The sequence below is a fragment of the Podarcis pityusensis genome (assembly GCF_964106645.2).
Source record: "Podarcis pityusensis genome assembly, chromosome: 3".
Classification (NCBI taxonomy): Eukaryota; Metazoa; Chordata; class Lepidosauria; order Squamata; family Lacertidae; genus Podarcis; species Podarcis pityusensis.
Window position 1 is genome coordinate 30919028 of NC_138026.1, and position 24370 is coordinate 30943397.

A 24370-nucleotide genomic window follows, 5' to 3' on the forward strand; every position below is an offset into this window, starting at 1 on the left:
GGCAGGTTGAGTAGTACACTGAATATGTTTCTGGTTACTTAAGAATAATATATTCTGAGGAAGTAAATTAATAATAAAGAATACTACTTGTAAGTGTACGTAAAGTATGCCACTTCTTTGAGAACCCTTTGTCATTCTCCTCTTCAAACACACGCTTGCCAATGTGTGCCACTTTTTTTAGCAGAGAAACGCCTCAACAGCACCTCCAAAAGTATATCAGCCAAATCAGCACACCCTCAGCAAATAAAGATCAAGTAATAGGCCAGTGGGGGGCTTGGCCCCTCGCCCCCCAGTGGCACCCCTGACAGAACCCACACACCCATATTCCTCCTGCACATATTGGCCAGATTGGGATGCAAATCAAGATTATGTTGAATGGAAGATCATGTGAGGAGGAGGAGGAGGAGGAAGGAAAGTCTCTGGAAAGCACAGAAATACACCTATTGGTACCAACTAAGTATATATTAAATGACATCTCCTGGGAAGTAAATGCATGAATATCATATCACATTTCAGCTAGCATTCTATCTTAATTCCACTAATTTGGATGGAAAAGTTATGTGTTAAATGCTAAAATGTGTTAAATTTTTAAAAAACCCATAATTGTGATGATGATTTGTAAAGCTGAAAGTATAGGGTAAAAAAAGATATCAAAAGAAGTATTGTGGTGAGGGTTTTTTTAAGGGGGGCTGGGGAGAGAATAACATTTCTATATGCAACAGAATGCCTAAGTGTGAAGCTTTCCATTATTAATAGTGGTAAAAAGATATAAAGAGGAGGCCTCCTGCCAACCACTGAATAATCAGTTGGAATTTTCAGTTCTTGCTTCTCTAACTGAAGGGACCCCATGCTGAGCAAAATATGGCAAAAATTCCACTCTGCTTAGAAAATAAATGGCAAAAGATGCACTGAGCTGTATTTAAAGACAGAACAAAGAAGCTACCCCTTGGAGCTAATTTTATACACTTTTTTTTTAAAAAGGGTGAGAAAATGAACAGTTGCTAAAGAGGAAATCTATGATCTTCTGCTGGACTTTAGACTGCTTGACCACCAAGTGCAAGCCAAGGCAGGGAGGGGGGCGGAATGCAAACAGTAATATCTGCTGGGTCAAAAAAGTCCTCTTTAATTCGTCATTTGGCTTTCTGTAGTCCTCTTTTTTCCAATCTAGATCAAAGAACTTTCAACTTAGCTCTGAAAAGAGGAGGCAGAGGGCATAAGCAGTTGTCCCTTAGGAAGAGAGCTGGGCTACAAACCACGCTTGCAACTGGTGTGATATTCAGCAGGCTGCCCTTGTGAATGACCATGCTGCGTAAGTTAAGTCTTTGTAGTGTTCCTGCAGTTTTAGGTCTTTCTGTTTTTCTAGAGCACAGCTTTCCAAACTGTGTGTCGCAACACATTAGCATGTCAGCTGCAGCATATAGGTGTGTCATGTGAATGCTCATCACGCTCCTCCCGGGGCTGGAAAGGGGTTAGTTTAACCTCCGGTTTGCTAGTAAAACTGCCTCACAAAATGATGCACGTCTAAAAAGTGTGCTGCCAACATGAGAAGTTTGGAAAGCTCTGTTCTAGAGTGACGCTTTCCTGATTGACAAGGAGGAGTATTCAAATTTGAGAGGAATCAAATGACTCAACTTATATATATGCATGCATCCATAAACACTTCTGATGCATATAACACAATAGTTTGGAACCAAGACTAAGTTAGGTATGCTTTGTTCCCAATGAAATCAGTACTTAGTCATGAGTAACTTGTCCCACTGATTCCTGTGGAGCTTGTTGAACTAACTTACCCCGAATCCAACCTTATATTTGTGCAAAACACAATGACTCTCCTGACTTCATCTCTGAGGCATCCTGCCTGTTGATACTGGACAGGTCATCAGTAAAAAATATTTGAGAAAATGTAGTCAGATGTCCACATGATTAAGACTGAACTCCTACCTAAACTTTTCCGGGAGTAACTTCCACTGAACTCAGGAGACTTGCACAGGATTGTGCTTGTTAGCCCATTGCAATTTGCTGGCTAGTTGGAAGTTTATATTAACTAAATCACTAATTTCCATTGAATTCAAAGACTCCTGCTATTATGCCTGAAGTTTGGACCACGCAACTCATAAAGCTGCAGTGAGTCCGCAATCTGCTCACAATCACTGCTTGGAGACCATGCCCAGTGTCGATTTAGATATGCGACGCTTGTATCATGAAATCTGGGGTTTGATCTTTGAAATTGGCACTGCCAAAGCATTGGCTGGGCTAAAGCAACAGCAAGCTGGGCTCATATTGAAGTTCAAAAAAGATAAGATGGGAAGACCATACAAGAGAGGGAGAGAGTGGTGCACAAACCATCTACATGCTACTTCTACGCAGGAGTTAGAAGAGACGACCCCTTTAAAGACCAAGCTTGGCTCAAAGAGTTCTAGCTAACACAAGTAATAGACTCTTACCCAGTGATCACTGCCATGCAATGCACTTCACGGAATGCAGTGCAGCTGGGCAAGATCACCAGAACATCCCTCTCTCAACCCACCTCCAAATTCTCGTCTTTCTCTCCTCCACAGCACCCATCACCACCACAGCTTCTTTCTTTTCCTTTGCCCTACCCCTCCCTCAAATGAAAATGACAAATTTTGGTGTTTGCATACAAAGGGGATTCTGGTCTTCCCGGCAGTTGTCAGGCTGAACCCGTGTTAATCCAATGTCAGGGAACAGTGCCATTTATTAATGAAACAGTATTTTGCATCCTCAGTGGTGCCCTGTTTTAAGCTCAAGTAACACCTGTCTTTAGAGGGACGCGGGTGGCGCTGTGGGTTAAACCACAGAGCCTAGGACTTGTCGATCAGAAGGTCAGTGGTTCGAATGCCCGTGACGGGGTGAGCTCCTGTTGCTCGGTCCCTGCTCCTTCCAACCTAGCAGTTCGAAAGCACGTCAAAGTGCAAGTAGATAAATAGGTACCACTCCGGCGGGAAGGTAAACGGCGTTTCCGTGCGCTGCTCTGGTTCACCAGAAGTGGCTTAGTCATGCTGGCCACATGACCCGGAAGCTGTATGCCGGCTCCCTCGGCCAATAAAGCGAGATGAGCGCTGCAACGCCAGAGTTGGCCACAACTGGACCTAATGGTCAGGGGTCCCTTTACCTTTAACACCTGTCTTTATAAAGATGCACATGAGCCACTATAAACCCACGAGACTACGGACCAAAACAATAAATTAAAAAAATCCATGCATACTCCTTCTCCATCACCAAACCCCCCCCCCCCAGTTATTTATCCACACATGTGAATAATTCCATTTGTAGCTCTATCATCACAGATGAATTCCTAAAGAAAGCAAGTTGCAATTTTTACAAGTATTTGCAGTGAAGCATTTATAAAAAGCAAATAAAACGGCATTTAAGGGCTGGAGCAATACACGGCCACTTGTAAGCACCTTCCCGTGTTAATAAGACCGTGCTCAGTAATTATACTTTCATATTACCATGACATATAAATAAAATACTTGTCTCTACAAAAAGATACATTAGTATTAAGTGGCTTATGTGTAAAGTTGCCCCCCATTTACTTGTCGTGATTTACTGTAATTGTTACTTTAACCATTAATGACCAACACACACCATTTTACGGCTAAACACCATCTTTTAAATAATCCTGTAATGGTGGCTATAATATTCTAAAATACTTTTGACTAATCAAGGCCTTAAACTGCTTATAATGAGGGTTATTTTTGGTTTTGTCTGAGTACTTCCAAAGTAGAGGAAGAAATTATTTCCATGTGTAACTGCAGCTGAAGGTAAAAGGAAGAAAAGAGGCAATTACAGAGGCGTTCTCTGTATCTTGCTGAAAGATCTCTTCAAAACAAAGTCTTAAATACATGACAAACCACACAGCAAAGACAGCATACCCATTTTGCCAGTTGCGCATGGTCACACAGAAGGCTTATCTCTCTTAATTTTGTAACCCGAGTGTAATGAAATGGGTGATTTAGCCATCTCAGTCTAACTTCAGCAAATATTTGGGTAAAATCCTATCCAAACAATAATAAATCTGGTTAGGTGACATAGATCCTCATGATGCAGCTCCTCTGTTCAAAGCAGAGCCATTTAGAAAATAAAAATAGAAATACATAGGCACATATAAGGATTTCAAGTTGGCTCCAGCCTAAGGAAGCTGGCCTTTTCACTGCACAGGACTTAGCTGCCATTATGAAGCCAACAAGGAGCTTGTCTACACAAGCGCGCACACACACCTGTCAGCTTCTCTTTTATCTCTCTTCCAGGACAACAGATTTGCCTCAAATTTGCCACCCCAGCCAACCGCCCCATTTGTCCTCCCGTAAATACGACTCTGGTTATAGTTACTGCGTGGTCTAAACAGAAGAAAATATGATTATATATTTTACACAGTGGCATACCCAGTTCTCACCACCCCATTTTATCCTTACAATAACCCTGTGAGGTAGCTTAGGCTGGGACACAGCAACTTGGCCCAAGGTTACCCGGTGAGATTCATGGCTGAGTGGGGATTCAAACCCTGGTCTCCCAGGTCACAGTCCAGAATTCTAACCACTACACCACGCTGGCGCTCTCAATTGAGTACCGGAATGCATTTAGTACATTTAGAATGCACTCCGATTTAGCATTGAATGCATTTTACGAACAATCTCTTTGGCTCTTGTCTGCCCCAAAAGTTTAGTTGTGTGTCCCCCACCCACCCACATAAACACGCTAACCACTGCGAGTGGCAAACTGGCATTTTTATTTTTATTTTTGTCAGTTTGGATTGAATTTCTGCCTGAAGGCAGCCCTGTTTAGGGAAGTTTTAAATGTTTGATGTTTTATTATGTTTTTCATCTGTTGGGAGCCGCCCAGAGTGGCTGGGGAAACCCAGCTGGATGGGTGGGCTATAAATATTATTATTATTATTATTATTATTATCCATCCCAATTGCAGCTGTGTGACCCCAAAGCCCCAAGTAGTGCTGAGGACAACACAGGTTGTGAGCCAAGGTGGGGAGACTCTACATAATTGTGATGCCCATTGGCTATAAACAATATTGACTGATTGACTCTGCATAAAAGGGCTTTGAAGACAGAAAAGCTAAAGGGACAGGGACTGCAGAAGGTCAATGAAATGCAGATATAAAGCTGGTAATGTGCTGAGAAACAAAAAACTGAAAAACAAGGGAAAGAGGCAAAGGCCTGATGAAAGGGGAACAGAGGAAAGAAACCAGGAGCTTCTAAACTCACCTTGTTTCTATCGCTAGACCAGTGATCAGGCTAAAAGATCCAAATGAATTTTAAAAATCCACAGTGCTTTAAAAAACAAACACACACACACAATTTACCTCTACAGAAGACTCTGTTTTCATTCCACTTGCAGGTCTGGAGGTATTTATGTTTTCCCATTTTTCTGGAGGCCGGATCTGGTAGTTGACTGTGTGATAAAGAATCTAAGGCAAAACGAATAACCTATCAGTTAAATTGTTTATTATAATTTATAAGTTATAAAGTGTGGTGAGCCACTTCCCTTCTGAAGATTGCTTATTTAAAGCCCAGCCAGCTCTGTCTTATGTGCAGAGGGTGGTGTACCCCAGGGTTTTGTGTGTGTGTGTGCATACACAAACACAGTATCAAGTTCCAAACAAAATTTTAAAAAGAGCCAGATTCCTGATCCCGGAGGATCCACAAACCTCATCTACCTGTTCATCTAAATCTAAAGAAAGATGTAGCATTGACTGTCCCTAAATAGATGACAAGTCAGATATCAAACAGCACTTACAATGATGAATAAGTAAATGAAAGAACCTGGCTGGGATGGGTGAAGGTACACTGTTAAATGCATTTTATGTATTTCATGAGAATAGTGGCAAAGTATGACATCGTCATAGAACTAGTAATAATATACCAGGAAGGATTATGATGGATGTGATTCTTGATAGCAAGAAACTTGGGGCCCCACCTGGAGGAAACATTTAAATTGGTATCATAACCACTTTATGCAGTCATGGCTTCTTGCAAAGGATCCTGGGAATTGTAGTTTGAGAACCGTGGTGGGAGTTGTTAAAGGTAAAGGTAAAGGTACCCCGGACCATTAGGTCCAGTCGTGACCGACTCTGGGGTTGCGGCACTCATCTTGTTTTACTGGCCGAGGGAGCTGGCGTACAGCTTCCGGATCATGTGGCCAGCATGACTAAGCCGCTTCTGGCGAACCAGAGCAGCGCATGGAAACGCCGTTTAACTTTCCGCCGGAGCGGTCCCTATTTATCTACTTGCACTTTGATGTGCTTTCGAACTGCTAGGTTGGCAGGAGCAGGGACTGAGCAACAGGAGCTCACCCTGTCACAGGGATTCGAACCGCCGACCTTCTGATCAGCAAGTCCTAGGCTCTGTGGTTTAACCCACAGCGCCACCCGCGTCCCTTGGTGGGAGTTGTTAGCAGGCCCCTATTCCCCTCACAGAATGGCAGTTCCCATTCCTCTGGGAGAAGAGTGATGTGCTGTTAAACCACTCTGGCAATTGTCTAACCCTGCCAGGATGCCTCCAAGGGTCTAATGATACTTAAGCTGCTCCCCTGACGCTAACCCTTTGGGTCCCAATAAGGAGATTTCTGGTAACAAATCCCGTTGTCCCAGAGAGAAAGAAACGCCTGTGAGGGCATACCTTTCACAGACACATGACACAACGAGAACCTAGTCACAAGACTTGTTTAATAACAGCTACGCTATAAATTAAAATGAGCTTGAAACTCCTGTTTTACATTTTTACTCTAGGACTAACAACAATTTTGAGAAAGCTGCGGAAGCCACATGTTGAAAATGGAACTTCATTCAAAAACAAAACCATATACCGTATTTTTCCATTTATAAGACACCCCCTATTTTGTGGGACTCTGATTTAAGAAAATGGGGGGAGATGTATCTGTGTATAAGAAGCCCCCAATTTTTTGACATTATTTTTTAGGAAAAAAACCTAGCCTTATACATGAAAAAATACAGTATATATAAAGAACAAGATTTCAACCCAGGTATTTGTTAAAAGCAGTATTTCAGTCCAATAGCAACAAAGCGTAGGAGATACGACTTCAGAACAGATTTATTTTTGTTTCGTTTGCATTTTAAACAAGGCTTTTAGAGAATCTAGACAGACCTCAGTTTGCAGAGCACTGCTCGCTGCCAGAAGCGGTTCAATGGCACTTGGGGGACAATGTGTCAAAGCATAGGCTATGAGCTCCTGTCGGACGGCCATGTCTTGGTAACCTTCGGCTTGTCCTAACTGGCTGCAAACCTCCCAGCTGTTAGAGTACGCTGATACGGATGAAACAAAACAAAACAATTACAAAACTGAAATTAAGATCAAAGATTGAGAAAACTCAAATTAAGGACTGAGATCACAATCAATCAATCAATCAATCAATCAATAAGAAATTGAAATTACACCAGCATTTCAAATTTGAAGAGTACCACAATTCAGTTTTCAATGGAATGGTTATGAAAGCCTGACCTCATTCCATATCAGATACACTGATTCTGTACCCTGCATATGAATTTTAACAGCTCAGAAACATGATCATGTCTGTACATTAGCTATCAGAGACACCATCCTGCCTTCAATTTATTCTTTCTGTATAGAACCCAACTACATTTCATTACTACACAACTTCCATCACCCTACAGCAGACATCACCATGAAATGCTTCAAAAAATAGAACAAAAAGAGGAACCTCATGTATCCAACTTTGAGGCTGATGCATTCAAAAAACAGTAATTTGCCAGCTTGCATAAGGATAAAGAGTTTTATTCATCCAATTTATATTCTACAGTAAATGCGCTGAAATAGACTGTTTAAATTAATCGTTTCTCAAGTCCCTTGGATTCAGTGGCTCTACTCTGATAATGACTTCATCAGGCTCCTCTCAAAATATTTGCCATTTCATACAATGTCAGAAAATCCACAAGATAATTTTTTTGGGGGGGAGGAGGTTGGGGAGCGGGGGAGAAGAGGAAATTCATTCCCACCTGAAGCCATAAGCTCCTGGCAATGCATATTTGCTGCTTTGTAATCCTGAAATTGAAGAGCTTGTTCAACTAACAGAATCAAAACTTGTCCTTTTCTCTCCATCTGGTCATCACCTACAAAAGTTAGAAGAATTATTGTTAAACGATTAGAAAATTAACCTCTGGTTAGTAATAATAAATAAGTAACGAAGAATGTGATGGGCGGCCCACACAATTATGTGTGAACACAATGCAAAGGATGGCAATAGCAGGAAGAGGTGCCACAAAGCAAATAGACCAAAATAGTTCATTTTAAAGCTCCAAACCAGAGCCTGTTTAGACCCTGAATCTCCCACTACAGTGGTACCTCGGGATGCGAACGGGATCTGTTCTGGAGCCCCGTTTGCATCCTGAAGCGAACACAACCTGCGCCTGCGCGTGCCGCGTTTCGCTGCTTCTGCACATGTGCATGGAGTCATTTTGACCCCAAAATACTTAACTTGAAGCACATTTATCCCGAGGTAAGACTGTATTGTGTCTTCACAAAACCAAAAAGGTAGACGCGAGCCTTAGGCCACACTCCAAGACTGCTATATGCAAGTATAGTACATATAGTAAATATAGTACAAAACTTGGGTCTTCAAGCTGTTTTTGGACTACAACTCCCTTCATCCCTAGCTAGCAGGGCCAGTGGTCAGGGATTATGGAAACTGTAGTCCCAAAACAGCTGGAGACCCACGTTCGGGAAACTGTTCTAGAAGGTGAGGAACCTGTGGCCTTCCATGTGTTGTTGACTTGAATGCCATCATCCCTGACCAATGGCCATGTTGGCTGGAGCTGGCAGTCCTAGGCTGCACACACAGTAGACATTTAAAGCACATTCATCCTACAAATAATCCCAGGAACTGTAGTTTGCCCCTCACAGTGCTGCGATTCACAGCATCCTGAACAAATCACAGCTCCCGGGATTCTTTGGGCTAGGGGAATGTGCTTTAAATGTGTGGTGTACAACATCTGGTGCACCGCAGGTTCCCTGTTCTAAAATAAGGGATAACTTCAAAATTAGGACTATCTAGCAATCGTCACCTTTAAAACCAATGCAGCTGAGGTGAAATGCCTGTGGCTTCCATGGGGTCCTACACTTTTCCTAATAGATTTAAAACCCAACTGAGAGAAGAGCCTCTCAACCGCCATGAGAAAATGGAAGGAGCCATAGCCCAATGTGAGTGCTTAATGTAAGTTTCTTAAATTGTTCCTCAGGTATCTGCTAAGGCAATAAATAATGATTTGTTTCTGTTTGAAAGGAACGTGGATGTACTTAGATGTGGGGGGAGAAATTACTTTTCCTTAATGGAGTCTGAGCGGTTTGCTGAAGCGAAGTTAGCAGCAACAACAACTGTAGCCTCATTCTTGCTCCACGTATTTTTACAAGAGTTATCAAAAACGCAGGAATTATCCTGCAACAGTCTCCTTTTCCCTGACAGTTTCCTCTCGTTTCTGCTCCTTGTCGGTACGGTGGTACCTTGGGTTAGACGCTTCTGGTTACAGATGCTTCAGGTTACAGACTCTGATAACCCAGGAATAGTACCTCAGGTTAAGAACTTTGCTTCAGGATAAGAACAGAAATCGTGCAGCAGCAGCGGGAGGCCCCATTAGCTAAAGTGGTACCTCAGGTTAAGAACAGTTTCAGGTTAAGAACGGACCTCCAGAATGAATTAAGTTCTTAACCCGAGGTACCACTGTACACTAAAAGCATCATGACTGGAGCTCCTGAAACATGCAGTTTGAATTGTTCAATTTAATTTAATGAGCTTTTCCTGCAGGCTTCACAATGGCGTCGCTTGAAGCCATACCCCGCTGAAGATTTTTCAAGTATCTCCCTTTCATTCTTCCAATCAAACCAGCCCTGTGACAGCCTCATGGAATCCTGCATTGGAAAGTGTGCGTATGTACATATCGTTAAGGACTATAAAAGCAAAATTGTTTCCTAATGACAGTTTTATGCTTGAACGCCTGACAGGTACAATTTAAAAAGTCAAACTGCCACTTTAAAAGGACGCAATGAGGCCTTAACAATCTTCCCCCTCCTGAATCGCCTTTGCTGTTTAAACACTGATCAAGTGCTATGTCTTAAGACAGGGAACATCCAGAACCGGGCAGGTGGTCCTGTCTGCTGTTCTGAAGAAGACTGCATGCATCTGCAGGAAGAGTTTAAATAATTTGCAAAGGATGCACAAAGACTCTGCTCATCCTCCCTGGTTTCTCAAATGCTAACATAGGAAGAACACTAAAACAGAAACAGGAGTCTAAGGGCAGAATTCCCCTCTGGACCATATTTCAATGGTAGGTGAGGTGAAAGTGGATGGAGCAATGAATGCAAATTTTACCTTTTCACAGTAGGGTAGTTTGCGCACGCGCGCGACACACACACACACACACACACACACACACACACATACAATCTTCCATCCAGGAAAGAAAGAGGCATTATCAGAGTGTGAAGACACATGACAGCCAGGCAAAAAAACACACACTCAAGGATGGCAAGATGCAGGGCCAGCATGGTCAATGAAGAGGTGTGGCTGCAGACACTTCCAAGGGCCGGATCTCTAAGTTTGGAGGGCCACATTCCCCTCCCCTGGGCCGGCCTGTCCGTCTCTCCTTTATTAGAACTTGAACACTGCAAGACTATGCACTGGGCATCCAGAAGGACATTTTAAGCATTGTTTCCCCTCAAAAAACAACAACATTCCACGTGAAGGGAAATCTGGTACGGCCAACAAATATTAAGAACATCTCCCTTCAAACAAACCATGTGGGTTTTAGTCATTTGCATGAGTAAAACAACAGTGAGTATTTCCTTTGTTGTTTACGTGATGCACCCATATGTTATAGAAAGGTAAAGGTACCCCTGCCCGTACGGGCCAGTCGTGTCCGACTCTAGGGTTGTGCGCCCATCTCACTTAAGAGGCCGGGGGCCAGCGCTGTCCGGAGACACTTCCGGGTCACGTGGCCAGCGTGACGAAGCTGCTCTGGCGAGCCAGCACCACCGCAGCACACGGAAACGCCGTTTACCTTCCCGCTATAAAGCGGTACCTATTTATCTACTTGCACTTAGGAGTGCTTTCGAACTGCTAAGTGGGCAGGAGCTGGGACCGAACGACGGGAGCTCACCCCGCCGTGGGGATTCGAACCGCTGACCATGCGATCGGCAAGCCCTAGGCGCTGAGGTTTTACCCACAGCACCACCTGCGTCCCTAATTAAGTGGGTAGGAGAAAGCATCAGCTAAATCTTCTTAGAATACACATTCCTCCTTGTGTGTGAAAGAGGAGGGATGCTTCTTAAGATGGCGATAGCCATCTGCAGGTTTATAGTATGTAATTCTATTCAAAACAATACACTTTGAAAAATTGGGTGCCCTGTGAATTTACTGCCTTAAACCCCCCACACACACTTTTGATCAGTTAATCAATCAATCTAACTGATTAAATGTTGCAGTCTGCTTGGAGCGGTTATGGGATGTGGAACTCTTGTATGGCAGGATTTGCCTGCTGACCCAGAGGAGAGGCTAAGTAACACTGTAGATGATACCAGAGGGAAGGACTTCATCTCATGCTGAGCCCAGAGCTTGGAAGAGCCATAAACTATGAATGCAAAAAAGAAAAATTAAAACCCATACCGCTCCATAAGGTAAAGGTAAAGGGACCCCTGACCATTAGGTGCAGTCGTGACCGACTCTGGGGTTGCGGCACTCATCTCACTTTACTGGCCAAGGGAGCCGGCGTACAGCCTCTGGGTCATGTGGCCAGCATGACTAAGCCACTTCTGGCAAACCAGAGCAGTGCATGGAAACGCTGTTTACCTTCCCGCCGGAGCGGTACCTATTTATCTACTTGCACTGCATGCTTTCGAACTGCTAGGTTGGCAGGAGGGGGGACCAAGCAACAGGAGCTCACCCCATCGCGGGGATTTGATCCGCCAACCTTCTGATAGGCAAGTCCTAGGCTCTGTGGTTTAACCCACAGCGCCACCCGCGTCCCTCTACCACTCCATAAAGGAGGCTCCAATTGATAAAATTACAACTGACCTGTTAAAGAACAACTACCACCATGGATAATAAGAAAAGGTTGTTCTACCACACCTGGCACATGTGGGTTCACGCGTAATATATACAGTGGTACCTCAGGTTAAGTACTTAATTCGTTCCGGAGGTCCGTACTTAACCTGAAACTGTTCTTAACCTGAAGCACCACTTTAGCTAACGGGGCCTCCAGCTGCCGCCGCGCCACCGGAGCATGATTTCTGTTCTCATCCTGAAGCAAAGTTCTTAACCTGAGGTAATATTTCTGGGTTAGCGGAGTCTGTAACCTGAAGCGTATGTAACCTGAGGTACCACTGTAATCCTAATTACTGTTTGAATAGACCACCCCACTCCCCAAACAGCTGAGAATGGATATTTATAACAGTCTTGCTTCCCACTGGTTCAAGTGAAGGACATTCTTAACTGATGATATCTGGGAAAGAGTGGAAAACATCCCTGGGACAGGATTTCTGCTAAGCAACTACCACCTGCAGAGTTCATATACCAAATGGCGAATCTGCAAGCCAGTGCAATAGGGCCTTAGGTCCAAACAAATTTCTATGTAGCAGAATGATTGATTTGCTCGGCTGAGGGACAGCTCTTGTTGGCAGTAAAAGCTCGCTGCCCTGCATTACGCATGGGCTGCAATGCCCCTCGTTGGGAACAACCTTTGCACATCTGAAATTGCTTCAGGTGGAAACACTCGCTCTGAGCTAGGCCATTCTAAAGGAATTCGAGATTGACCTGTCTAGAATATTTTATTGGAGAAGTGTAGAGCTGATGCCTTTGGTGATTTTTAAAATATGAGTCTACCAACTGTTCAACACCAGAACCAGTGGAGAACAGTGGGAGGTTCCTGCAGTCATATTCCCCATACTAACTTTGCTGCCAAGGAGTGTGGTGGAGTCTCCTTCTTTGGAGGTCTTTAAGCAGAGGCTTGACAACCATATGTCAGGAGTGCTCTGATGGTGTTTCCTGCTTGGCAGGGGGTTGGACTCGATGGCCCTTGTGGTCTCTTCCAACTCTATGATTCTATGATTCTATGATTCTAACCACCGAAATGGTTGCAAGAAAAATCACTTTCCACACAACAGAAGTGCTCGGAAGAGGCAGGGAAACCTGGGTATACAATCCTTGTACCAAAACCAAAACCCAATCATCATCTATAAAGACTTTGGAGGGAACAGATATCTGCCTGTAATAAAGGTTGCATCTTTACTTATTGCTCAGAATGTAACAATTTCTCTTCAGATTCGGGGGCAGAAAACCTCTTTTAATCTCCAATGCCAGAGCTGGCATTAGCTTGCTAAACTAATTTCATTCCCATGAATGTCACTGTCATTTTGAAGCAAAAATTAATTAGAAAAGATTTCTGAAATTAATGACTCAAATAGCAATTCCTGCAGCTTGTGGCAGCCCTGAATAACATTTGTGCCAGGTCTTTTTAACGTTATGAGGCAATAAACAAACAGTAATTAAGAATCACTGCTGAAGATTGCTTTGTCAAAAGATAAGTGGTCCTAGGTTCCTTGCACCTTTGAAATTGCCCTCCAAATGCATATATGTTACAGAATTCATCCGTTTAAAGTAGATGTTTGAGGAAAATATAGGCCCCGGGAGCAGAAGGCCTCTTATGGGGGAGACTGGTATCCAGCAGAAGCTCTCAATGCTCCTCATGCTGTTCCAGAGGGTCCTCCAAACCACTGGAGCAGATTTTCAAGGAGCAAAGAAACTGGTGCTAAATGCTGTTTCTGTTCTGTGACACAGGAATGCCTTTAGCAGAACTCTGCTTATGGGATGCTCCCACCACATAACCTTTAACAAAGATCTAAGCCAGTGTTTTGAAAACTTGGTTCTCCAGCTGTTTTGGGACTCCAATTCCCCATATCCCTGACAACTGGTCCTGATATCTAGGGATGACGGGAGCTGTAGTCCAAAACCAGCTGGAGATAGAGTGGCACAGAAGCTTTCTGCCTTTTGCAATACTCAAAAATAAGGATGATGAACAATATTGCTCAACCAGCTCCAAGAAAAGATCTTGGCGGTGGTTTTAGAAGGCCTCAGTTGGCGGACAGAGATGGGAAGGTAGTCACAAAGATCTCAGATATGATGTCTGAAATTCCTGGAGGGCAAGGAATGCTAAAGGGGTTCTTGCCAGAAGATCATCAGGATTCCTGATGTTTATGCTTAATGTTATGGGACACAGCAATGGCGCAAGGGACTGGCAGGACATTGGTGTGTGTGAACTAGGGGAAGGGGGACTGATCTGGGAGAAGGGGGCGGTGGTCTGTGGGGACCTGTACCCACCAGGAGACAAACATCAGGGGCAGGGGAAACTTCAGAGATGGAGGAAGAGGCAGGGTAGGTAAATGCACCACTGTCTCCCGGAACCAGGAGAGAACTGAAATGGGAAAAGCAGAGGCAGCTTGCATGCAGGCATAGTCTCCGGCTACGTGAGTACAGCCTGTTTGGAGAAGGTACATAAACTGGTGGAGGGGTAGGGTTCCTCAGTTGCAACAACTGCTCTATAGACGGCGGACCTGGGAATAGCTGCCTAAACGCTAGATTGGTGTGCGTAGGTCTCCAGAGATGTAGAAGCAAGTGCGTTCTTTGACAACAAAAGTGTTAATTCTGCTGTGTGCTTTCCTTTGGGCTGGGAAGCACCCTTGGCAGATGGGCAGGGGAAGTCAAGGCATCCTGCCATCTGATTTAGTGCCGCAGCCAGATTTCCAATGGAGCAATTTTCATTAAGACTACAGAAGAAGAAACTCCTTCCTTCCCACTTTCTAAAATTCCAATAATTATCTTCTTTAAAAAATAATAATGATAATTAAATGTTACGTGAAGAGACACACTTAACATTACTGTTTGGATACCCAGTAATGCTTGGAATCGGGGAGGGTTGCATGGGATAACTTGCCCCCACTTATCAAATGTGGGATTCTTCCCCACCTATCTTCAGTGTTACAGGTGAGATAGCAGACCTAGAAACACACACTTGTATATACTGTATGGTATGTGGGTCTTGCTGTCTCTGCTGAATTTCAGTATTCTGGATCTATCTGCCAGTAGTTATCATGGTCCCTATGTGTTAGTTGTTCCACTTTATATAGATGTTTCAGAGGGTATATTGCCTATTATCTGTGCCACTCTAAAAACTGTATTTTATACTGGTTTGTTTTTTTTGCATTTTACTTTTATTCGTGATATTTTTTAGGATGTTGCAAACCATATAGAGGTACAGTCATACCTTGGATCCCAAACGCCTTCCTACTCAGACGGTTTGGTTCCCGGACCCCGCAAACCTGTTTTTTGGAACCCGAATGTCTGTTGGGGCTTCCACGACTTCCGATTGGCTGCAGGAGCTTAGGTTTACTTTAACCAGAGTTTGCTTCAGAAAACCCAAAGCAGTGTCCCAACTCCTTGAACATCCAACTTACTAGCAACAATCACACACAATGCCAGAAATGAGGTAAGGTCAGGAAACCTTGGTTTTAAGTATGCCCAAGCCATGCTGTAATAGCTCCCTTTTGCTACTCTTATTCTTATAGCAGAGAACACTACAGGTTATATGGAACGCTCTTGGTTATATGGAACAGCACCTTCCGCCCTCATATAATAAAGAACAAATAAGTGTAATCTTGATTTTTACATTTTAATTTATGGCCATGGTTTATAGGTGCCATTAAGTTTTACTGGAGGCAACATTCACATAATATAGTAAAAGCTTTGTCAGCGTTTCCATTAGAGGCCATGCACTGCAAAAGTTTATTAACCAATTTAGGGAGTTGCACTCTTGAAAGCTGAATATGGATGCTTTATATCCACCATAAGAGTATTAGAGGAAGAACAGTGCTAGTTGTATTGGTATGAAAAAGGAGGAGGAAAACCTTCTAGCATCAGCTTTAGTATTTCAGGCTATTTCTTAGGAATTTTAAAATTACCGTTTTCTGTGTATAAGACTATATTTTTTTCCTAAATTTTTGAAGTTTAAAATAAGGGGTCGCCTTATACACAGATAGTGCATAGTGCATTTTCTTAATTTTGGGTTAAAAAAATAGGGGTCGTCATACACAGAAAAATATGGTAATCTGCTTCTTTTAAAATTAAGCTAAACCACTGTAAATCTCAAATGTTCTATGCTGTTAGAAACAAAGTGCACGTCATATATATATATGCACATGCGCTTATCCTTAGGAGTGCTTCGGATGCAATAACATTGGAGGCAAATACTGCTTTACTGGACGAAGTTCTTTGAAAATAAAATTCTTCAAGTTTGTCTGATAACCAGTTTCCGACAGCAATCGTCTGAAATTGCACTGTGACAATCGCTGCTGCCAATCTTGCGATTTGTTAACACATTCTGCAGCAATTTGGCATTTTTCTTTAAGCCAAAGTACAGGAGTCAAAAAGATGAGGTTCACATTTCAGCTGTAAGCCTTTACAAGCTGTTATTTTAAAGACCCAAGACCATCGTTCATGCTTGGCTACCACCACCTGGCCGTACTGGCAATCCTGTCTTCCCTAAATCTTCTGCTGATTTTCCCGCCTGGGGAAAGGAAGAAGTGGTTAAAGTGAATTTGCTAGGCTCCCCTTTGGGTGGTGGTGGTGGGGGAGAACACAATCAGAAGAGCTGGTTTTGATCTATAAAACCCTTACAGTGCAATTTTATATATGTCCAGTGAGAAGTAAGTCCCATCAAGCTTAATAGAAGTTTTACATAGGTGTGTGTATAGGACTGCAGCCTGAAAGATTTGAGGTGGCCATTGTACCTAGCTATCAAGTGCCCCATCCGAACATGTGTAGGCTACTGAGAAAGGAATTCCTCGCAATGAATTAGGAGAGCCAAGGTTCAAACACCTGGAGGAGGCAGGTCTGTTCACAGTTACACCTGCTGTGGTGGTCACATCCATATTCTATTTCTACAACGTGGTCGATGTGGGATTGCTCATGGAAAGCACTCAGAAGCTTTAAGGTAAAGGTAAAGAGATCCCTGACCATTAGGTCCAGTCGTGGCCGACTCTGGGGTTGCGGTGCTCATCTCGCTTTATTGGCCGTGGGAGCCGGCGTACAGCTTCCGGGTCATGTGGCCAGCATGACTAAGCCGCTTCTAGCGAACCAGAGCAGCACACGGAAATGCCATTTACCTTCCCGCCGGAGCGGTACCTATTTATCTACTTGCACTTTGACGTGCTTTAGAACTGCTAGGTTGGCAGGGGCTGGGACTGAGCAACGGGAGCTCACCCCATCGCGGGAGTTCGAACCGCCGACCTTCTGATCGGCAAGTCCTAGGCTCTGTGGTTTAACCCACAGCAAAATGCTGGGGCAGCTTTCCGAAGCATATTGCTCCAGCAGGCTGCAGAGCTTCCAGACAGGAGCAATTTGCATGTATTAACCCATGAATTGGGATGCGGGTGGCGCTGTGGGTTAAACCACAGAGCCTAGGACTTGCCAGTCAGAAGGTCGGCGGTTCATCTCTATTTTTCGTTGTATTTTTCTTTTTTCCATGTAGTGTACGTGCATAAATTGTAACATGGTAAACTGTTGTGTAAATATGTGTTGAATGTTTAATAAAAAATTAAAAAATAATAATAAATGAATGGCTTGGAACCAGGACCAACTATTCCCCCCTTAGAGTCTGGTTTCGCCATTAATCATTGGAGGCTTTGAACATCGTCTCTTTGCCTTCATAGGAACCAAGACCTCCGAAGGTGTCAACTCCCTCATTTGGAAAGCCTGGTCTAGTTCACCTAGTTGGCTCCCTCTTTGACAGTGTTTGAAATTCCCCTTGCTCTAGGCACATTTTGGGACAGGGAATTTCCTTAGCGTGAGCAGTTTCTAAGCTCTGGGCGCTATACTGCGCCTAAGATTTCAGATTACAACTGCAAAGTGGAAGGAAAAGAGGACCTTTTTCTGCCTCCCCACTTCCAGCTACTCTCCGAAGACTGGAGAAGAGACCCCCATAAGAATATTAGGGGGTGGACGGGCAGGGGAAGGACTAGACCAGGTATAGGCAAACTCCGGCCCTCCAGATGTTTGGGACTACAATTCCCATCATCCCTGACCCTGGTCCTGTTAGCTAGGGGTGATGGGAATTGTAGTCCCAAACATCTGGAGGGCCGGAGTTTGCCTATGCCTGGACTAGACCATGTGAAAAACCAACATAAGATTTTAGCTGCAGTTCGTTCACTTTTGGCTTTGTATTCTTCTTGTAAAAAAGGCGAGTCTAGACATTCTGTTGTTGCGCCCGCAACCTAGGTTTAAGGTGCCATTTAGCTCCTGGCTTTCATATCTCAATTTCTAACACTGCTTTTTGAGTAACTAGTTGTTTCAATCGTTCTCCTGCTGCTGCGGTTTGTTTTGCTGTTTCTCTCATTTCTTTTAGCTATCTGTAATTAATTACATTTCACTATCCCAAATTTATTGTGCATTGGGGGCAGGGGATGTTGTAAGCTGCCTTGCTGTTAAACTGCAGGGGATAATATTTCCAAAAAAGAGAGAGAAAGAAATCATAAATGTGTTTTGGAAATACTGTTAAGACTTTTTTCTCTCTCTCTCTGAAAGACTGGGGAATGGTGGTGGTAGAGACCCACCCAGCAAGTGGTGGCCCTTGGCCAAGTAGCCATCTTGTGTGTTTCTCTCTCTTTCTTTCTTTCTCTCTCTCTCTCTCTCTCTCTCTCACACACACACACCATTGTAAACCAGAGGGGAGAGAGAAAAGGTGTAAGGAGTGGTTGCTGTAGCTTTGTGACTAACTAGCTGGGCAGGGCTGCACGTTCCTTCCTCAAAGTAGACCTCCAGCAGCAATAAAAGAGGGTTCAAGATGTTTTCCTCTTTGATGGTTTAAGAGGATATATTTATGCTGCTTTTATATAAAAACGCTATTACTTCAGGAGGAAGGCAGTCTATAATTAAAATAAATGTTCTAACAAGCCAGCAAGAACAGAATGCAAGGAACACCTAGGTTTTCCTGAGTATTTGCAAGATGCTGTAGACTTTAATGTGAAGGGCAAGAACATATCCAGCATAGCATAATTTAAAGAGAAGAAGCCTAATTAAAGTCTTTGATAGTTATCTAAAGTTTGCAGTGTGCTTCAAACTAACGATCTATTACACTCTCAAGTATCCTGTGTGGGAGGTAGGAAGGTATACAAAATAGCTGGATAAGAAATTACACAGAGTTATAGCTGCCCCTCAGGGAGATGCAGTCTTCTAAATGAATTTGTGTAACAAAGAAATACAGGGATTCAAAGAATCTGAGAACTGAGGCCCATTGTGGTGCATTTTTTACTCATGTCAAAAGTGAACAGATTCAGACGCTGCTGTGATAAACATTAATGACAAAAAATGGGATTATTCCTACTTATATTATGAAACCAGCAGGACTGATGAACAATGACTCCATGAGGATATGTTTAAAGGCAAAAACACTGCCTACTATAACCAACATAAAGTCACTAAGTGATTTTTTTTCTTTTTTTTAGATACAGAACTCAACCAGGATTATTATTATTTAACTCATTCAAGTGAACCCATGGCTTAAGCTTACTCCGAATGATATTTTAAAAAAACTAAACCACCCCCCGGCATCCTTAAATCCACCTCCCAGATACCGGAGGTAAAAGTCACATTTTCCCTTAGGTTTTTGAAAAGGAAATAAACAGTAAGCGTGTCTCCTAAGCACTAGGGTCAGGGCAATATCTGGTTTTCAACACTGTGATATATCACCAGCTAAACATCGTGCTATATCACGATGTCTGAAATATGGATGGAGCTATGTAGAGGCACTGGTGGGCTTCACGGTTTTCCTGCATTGTGATTTTTGCACGCACACACAGATAAGACATCATGATTGACAATATATCCCAGGCTCAAAATTATGAAACTGATATCGCAATATGGACTTCAAACGATGCATACCACCCAGCCACACTGAGCACTGAGACTTACTCCCAATCAACACCCTGTGTTGAATTTACTCACATGACCAAGGCAGCACAGGGGCACACTGACAACCACTGGATTTAGAGACCTGATTTCCCAGGGCTGCAAAAGCAGAGGATGCTCCCCACTTCAGTAAACTGCCCTTTGACTCATGAAGGGTTGCAAGGATTGGCAAAGGAGATGTGCTGAAGTGTATTGCCAATCACACAGGCCAGTTTTCCTTGACCTGGTGCCCTCCAGATGTTTTGGACTACAACTCCCATAAGCCGCAACCAGCATGGCCAATGATGAGAAATAGCTGAAGCTGCAGTTCAGAACAGCTGGAGGTTAGGGAAGACAGCTAAAGGCTAACGGTCTGATTTGAACACTACCACCACCAACAACCGGATTCTCTGGGTTACCTGTTTTAAGCAGCTGGAGTCATGCTGGCCATATGACCTGGAAAACTGTCTGTGGACAAACGCCGGTTCCCTCGGCCTGAAAGTGAGATGAGCGCCACAACCCCAGAGTCGCATTTGACTGGACTTAACCGTCCAGGGGTCCTTTACCTTTACCGTGGTACCTCTGGTTACATACTTAATTCATTCTGGAGGTCCATTCTTAACCTGAAACTGTTCTTAACCTGAGGTACCACTTTAGCTAATGGGGCCTCCCGCTGCTACTGCGCCACCGGCACACGATTTCTGTTCTCATCCTGGGACAAAGTTCTTAACCCAAGGCACTACTTCCAGGTTAGCGGAGTCTGTAACCCAAAGTGTTTGTAACCCAAGGTGTTTGTAACCCAAGGTACCACTGTAAACACTGCAGAGATTTGTGCCATTTACTAGTCCAAGACAACAAACACAGTGTGAGCTCCACTGTACAGGAACTTGTGTTTTGTTTAAATTACTTGGCAAGGCTCTGTGTACGGTGATAGCAGGGTATCAACAACATTATTACATAATAAAATAATGGCTTGGCTCTGGAGTTAAGCTGGCCCAAGCTGATTTCCCTGCTCTTTATCTTCATAGCAGCCGTCCCCCTTCTCTCCTGAGCTTCACAAGCTGTAGTCTACCCACTTCAAAACGTGGCCCCAAACCTCAGGGGAACTTTTTAGGGGACTAGAAAGCTGCCATGGGAAGGAATGTATGGGACTGCTTGCTTCTGCCAGCCCTAATGCACACACTTAACTCTGGATCTGACTCATGTCATTTTTCAATTTGTATTTGATATGATGATGTGAAAGAACAGGGAAGCGGAAGATATAGTCAAATCAGCTTCATCTGATTTCTCCAAGTGAAAGTTTGATCAAATATTTACCTTTGCTAGCCAACAAAACAAAACAAAAAACGTAATTTGATTTGATCCAGCATCAGAACCTTTGCACAGTGAAGTTGTGGGCAGGATTTGAAATATAAGCAGTGAATTACTGAAAGAACTAATGAGAGTGAAGTTTACATAATAAAGACAGATGTATTGCAAAACAGCTAAAAAAGAAACATCAAGAAAGGAGGGGTGGAAATTCAAGAAGAAATAATAATAAAATACTATTATGTTTGGGGAAAACTGTATATGATGATAAATGTCTTGGAATTTTTTTGAGATTTAACAACAATGATACATATATTTAAAAAGAAATTTTACATAGTATAGCATCAGTTCACTAATACGATGCAACAGGATCAAAGAAGGACTGCAAGTAAAACCTATGTTTTTTATAGGATATAGAATACATTTTGTTTGCACAGAAAGGATATCTGTTTTTCATATCTGACACGGGTTAAAGTGGGATTTAATTCTAACATCTGACTAGGTGGTAACTGTACTCTCGCTGGTATGTATTCTACTTGTGATAGAAGGGCTGTGTGTGAAATCCCAAATTATATCTAAATTGAAATCAATCAATCTGTATTTATCTAGAAAGGAAGGTTGCAATGATGCAATATATGAAGCTTCACTGAAGACAGGATCTTTGAGTAAAGTCCTTGAAGAAATCCCCCATAAAGCTGTACACCTTCAACATAAAACATGGGTAAATTTCATTACAGCTTTTATTTTACCTGCAACCTTCAGCAAATTTGCAAGTCCCAGGAGCTTGGCAGATTGCTTGTAGCTTGTTGGCAGCTGCAGGAGACATTCCTTGATAAGGCTGAGTCGATCAGAGCACAGGCGCACTGGTAAGAAAATACATTATATTAAGTGGCAATGTCACAAAAGACAGTGCATTTTTTTAATGAAGGCAGGAAAAAGTTAAGTGCACACGCAAGCTACATACACAGATATTACGAACTTCACGGAAGGGCCGATATCTGGGTTTTAAAGTCACTGCAACTGGGGCAGGAGGGAGAGAAGTTTTAAACAAGATCTCTAGTGCTTATGTTTCTTCAATCAATGGACTGACAATATGAAAACACTTGCAACTCATGAACGGACAGCTTACAGACATAGGCTTTATTTGGATAAATATGACAACATTTGGAATGTTTATACAGAATGTAGTAGGCTATTAATAGCACCTTTCATAAAAACATTTTTTTTAAAAACCTATGTATTAGGATAATAACATCATATATATTTATATAATAATGTATGGGAGTATATTACACTGCTTTTTTGTATACTGTTTCTTTCACTTTTATTCTTTTTTTCTTTTCTTTTTTTCTTTGTTACACTTTATTTTATAATAGAAATTCTTTCAATAAAATATTAATACATTTTGAAAGTGCTTTGTTTCTTATGCTGCAGATATGCCCCAAGAAATATTTTAGCAGGGAAATCTCCATTTATTTAGTTTTCATTAAGGGTGTGTGTGTGTTACAAAGCAAACAGAGAATCGCCATTTAGAGAGAGGACATCATCACTGATGTGCAAAGGTTGGTCATTTAACAAGATGGAGAACATTCAAACCTGTGCATGCCTCCACTCTGGGGTGGTACAGACCAGACACAGGTCTACCACCCCACAGAGAAAGAGGCCTCTGCTTCTGGGAAGGAAAAGCTGGTTCCTTTACCTCCCCTTAGTTCAGATGACTACAAATTCAAATGCAAGAAGAAGCACAAATTATTTTGTGCACTCTATGAAGAACAACTCATGCTTAAAAGTGGCTTTCCAAGTTAAGAAAGTTTTAGCTTAAAGCATTAGGAACCTGCAGGCAGCTTTTTCGCCCATTTTAACTTCTGCGTGGTGGTCTTTAAAGTGTCCAAAACATAATGGATGCAATTATTTGAGAATCAGACCCTGTCCCCTTTGCGGGACCCACTTCAGCCGCCATTATATAGCCATGTGCTTGTGTGCACATTCATGACATAAAAGGTACTTTTTCTGAAATAAATTGCAGCATTAGTCGTTTTCAGGTGACAGAAGGATCACAAAGTAACTTGACAGTGCACTTTAATCTCTCAAGGGGGAAAAAAAAAAGATCGCAAAAAGCAGTACCAGCACTGAAGTATTCACAGTTGACTGGCATGGTGTGGCAAAGGCAAAATGGCAGGTTGCAGGGAATGAACTATGAAGCAGGAAAATCTAAGCTTGAAAATGGCAAAGTGGAACCAACCCTGATACATCCACAAGCAAGCATTTAGGATAGCAGTTGTCTGTAATCCATGGACAACATTCAAAATGTAATTTGGCTAATGGAAGAGGCTTGAGTTAGTTTGAAAGTTCACAGTTTTTGGATCTTACTTTATATATATACGTCACAGAATTACCACATGCCCATTAATTGAAGATTTGCTGGTATTGTCTTTCAGAGAAAGAATTTCTCAGTCCTGCTTATGAGCTTTGTCCCTGCTAACCTCATGATTTAACTGTACCTCATGCCACTGAATGGCAAACACACAGAAATAGTGAAGCTTTTCGGCCGAGGTAAAACCCCAGCAATGAGAGCCAAACAAGAAACTAATAAGCCATCAACATCATTTGTCTGCCACTTTCCCACAAAATTGTGCCCAAAGTGGCTGACAACATCTCATGTGATCAATTAAGTAAAACGGTTTTTTAAAAATGCATATTAGAAACAATTAGAAAGAATAATATAAATCAATTAAAAGATTTAAATAATAATCCATACACGTTTTATTTGAATGCATAATTCAATTCCACACTGCCCCTGGCTGCCCACAGTGCTCAAGAAGCTGTATATGAGACAGGGTTGCTGTGTTCTGGCGAAATAACCTAGCACCAATGGTATGGAAATAGCACAAACTCGCAGTGCGTCATCTTCTATATATTTGATTAGGGTTAAGGCTTTTCTGTGAAGGATTAATCAGAACTGTGTGAGGAACACGTGCCTCAGGGAGAATCCAGGTTTCAAATTAAAGACCTGATCCATGAAGGCTTTTACTAAAGTGTCTTGCTGAAGGGCATCAGATCAGGGGTA

The 24370-nt window shown here is 42.7% G+C and overlaps 1 protein-coding gene across 2 annotated transcripts in view; it reads right to left on the reverse strand.

Annotated features, from left to right (window-relative positions):
• The window catches only part of NBAS (NBAS subunit of NRZ tethering complex), a 195856-nt gene that overhangs the window by 60305 nt on the left and 111181 nt on the right, over positions 1 to 24370 (reverse strand). For both annotated transcript variants that reach the window (XM_080997879.1, XM_080997878.1), the window contains exons 32-35: positions 22053 to 22166; positions 8009 to 8122; positions 7140 to 7297; positions 5339 to 5443 (exon numbers count right to left, since the gene is read on the reverse strand). In XM_080997879.1, the coding sequence (XP_080854005.1) occupies positions 5339 to 5443; positions 7140 to 7297; positions 8009 to 8122; positions 22053 to 22166 (491 nt within the window). The remainder of the gene's footprint in view (positions 1 to 5338; positions 5444 to 7139; positions 7298 to 8008; positions 8123 to 22052; positions 22167 to 24370) is intronic.